This window comes from Herpailurus yagouaroundi, unplaced genomic scaffold (genome assembly GCF_014898765.1).
Source record: "Herpailurus yagouaroundi ecotype Mexico unplaced genomic scaffold, PumYag 66977, whole genome shotgun sequence".
Lineage (NCBI taxonomy): Eukaryota > Metazoa > Chordata > Mammalia > Carnivora > Felidae > Herpailurus > Herpailurus yagouaroundi.
In genome coordinates, this window is record NW_024419841.1 from 3,006 (window position 1) to 5,612 (window position 2,607).

Below are 2,607 nucleotides of genomic sequence, written 5' to 3' on the forward strand. Positions count from 1 at the left end.
CTCAGACATATGATTTCCCAAACCCTATCATGGAAGTTAGACCTAAAGTTGCATGTGACCCGTTCCTTCACATGTTGTGTGGCCTTCACCAACATTTCTCATCTGCCAAAAGGGGTACCCACACCCTTGACCTTTCTTTGTGCCATCTTGAGATAGCACTGTGTCCTCCAACAGAGCCCGCAGATAGATGTAAGTACACAGGAATGAGAAATTGATGTTTTATTGAAAGTAATGTGGGGAAAAACAGAAAAGAGTTTCCATAAGCAACACCCTTTAAACATTCTGTATGTTCTTATCCAAGCACTGAACCGTCTCCTCCCCTCACTCTCTTCCCCTCCCTTCCTCCCACCCTCCCTCCCTCCCTCTTTCCCTTCACTTCTCATTCTGACATCCTTCACTCAACACCGATCAAGGTAGAAAAACTCCCTTAGGGTCTATCCTCTGCTAGGACAGAAGGAACTATATACACTGTCAACCAACTTCTTGGAGAGAAAGAGTTTATTTACTTTTTGTACATTTTTATATTAAAGGGTGTATAAAACACTGGACACATGCCTGAAAGAAAAGCTGATGGCATTTATTATTATGCATACTTTTGTTCAGCTGTATGGTGATGAAGGGAAAGTCTTTCCTTCCTTCTCCATTTGAGAAGAACCATGGGCATCAGTGCCCAGACACGTCCATGTGATGCTCCCCCCCCCAACTCATCCACAGGTACATAACACATTTGTAGACAGAAGTAATGGGATGGAGTTCATCACATGGGGTCTTGAACAGGAGATCATGATCTCTAGATCCTATGCAAGAGGGAGGCACACAAATTGGAGAAAAACGAATACCTAGCAGGTATCCAACACCTATAGATGCATTCAACAATACTTACTCAGTATTTTCTTACATTGAATCCCTACATCAGTCTTATGGAGATGGACCTTTTCATCCCCAACCCTACTGTCATTTTCTCCACCACCAACTGGCCATCAGGAGCTTAGGGGACTGAATTTTCTCTGGAAGCTTTTCTTTATGGCATTCTTGAGCTCCTTATTTTGGAGGCTGAAAATGATCGGGCTGAGAAAGGGGGTGAAGACTGTATAGGTGGTGGCCTTCAGGGTGTTGCTGTCCATAGAATGGAGGCCCTTGGGCTTGAGGTAAATAATGGAGGCAAAGTGGTAGTGCAGAACGACCATAGTGAGGTGACACACACATGTAGAAGGTCTCAGCTGAGTAGATCCTCAATATGGCGGCCACGATGAAGACATAGGAGAAGACGATGAGGAATAAACAGCCCATTAGAGCTGAGACACACACCAGGATCACAGCCAAGGTGACGGAGGATGTCTCCTTCCCACAGGCCAACTTTCGAAGGGAAAGCACGTGGCAGGCAAAATGGTGGATCACATTAGACCCACAGAAGGTGAGGTGAAAAACTATCAGGGTCAACATCATTCCCATGACTGAGCCACCAGCCCAGCACCAGGGGCAGCTGTGGGGACTCATGAGCACATTGTAGCACAGGGGGTGGCAGATGGCTATGTAGCAGTCATAGCCCATGATCATGAACAGAAAGGACTGCTCTGTGTCCTCACATCACTTTGCCCTCATTATTCATTCATATAGTAAAGAAATGTTATTCAACACTTATTTCATATGGAAATATTATAGGTGATGGGATCCAGCTATACCCAAGAACTAGGTCTCTGCTCTCTCTTTTCATGGTCCAGTGAAAGAATCTGTCATATAACCAAAGATGACAGCACAGAATGGTCAGAGATGTGATGAAGGCAGCCTAGGGATCTGAAGAAGCTGGCGTGGGTCACAGATCCAACCTGGGATTTAGAGACTTTGGCAATTGGTGATGTCTACATTGAGACATGAGGGAGTGTAAGTATGATTCAGGCAAGGCAGGTAGGTGGAAGATGGGTTTCCAACAGTATAGCAAGTGCAAAGGTTCAGGGTGACAGAGGCATGGTGCATTGGGGACAATCGTTGTCTAGCACAGCCCAGAGAGTTGGAGGTGGCTAGAGGAATTCTGGAATGCGAAGGCAGATAGGTGGGTAGGACAAGATCATGCAAGACCATGGCGTCCACTTAAAGAGTTTGTTCCAAGGAACTCTAAATACTCTCAAAATAAATACAGAAAAGATGGAAAGCCTGGATGGCTCATTTCGTTAACCATCTGACTTCGGCTCAGGTCATGATCTCATGGTTCGTGGGTTTAAGCCCCACAATCTGGCTTTGTGCTGACGACTCAGAACCTGGTGCCTGCTTTGGATTCTGTGTCTCCCTCTCTCTCTGCCCCTCCTCACACTCACACTCTGTGTCTCCCATTCTCTCTCTCTCAAAAATGAATAAACATTTAAAAAAATTTTAAATACACAGAAAAGATGTGTATGGTAATTGAGTATGTCAACATATTTGTAGATGTTTCCTCTTGGGGGTCCTATGACGTCTACTACATGTTCCTTCGTGGATTAATACTTACATGTTGTGTTGGGTCTGAAGCTAGCAGTGTAAATGCCGAGTCATAGGGGATACCTATGTTCAGCTTGAATAGATTCTGCCAAATGGATTTCCAAAGTAATTATACCAAGAGGTACATTTTAAGCC

General features: G+C 44.8%; 1 protein-coding gene across 1 annotated transcript; it reads right to left on the bottom strand.

Moving 5' to 3' along the window:
• Positions 1-980: 980 nt before the first annotated feature.
• LOC121024711 (olfactory receptor 10H3-like) lies at positions 981-1,574 on the bottom strand (the record flags this gene model as incomplete). The annotated part of the gene is given in 2 exon segments (XM_040466905.1): positions 981-1,212; positions 1,214-1,574. Coding segments are annotated over 2 exon segments (593 nt in total), but the record flags the coding sequence as incomplete, so codon positions are not given.
• Positions 1,575-2,607: the final 1,033 nt, after the last annotated feature.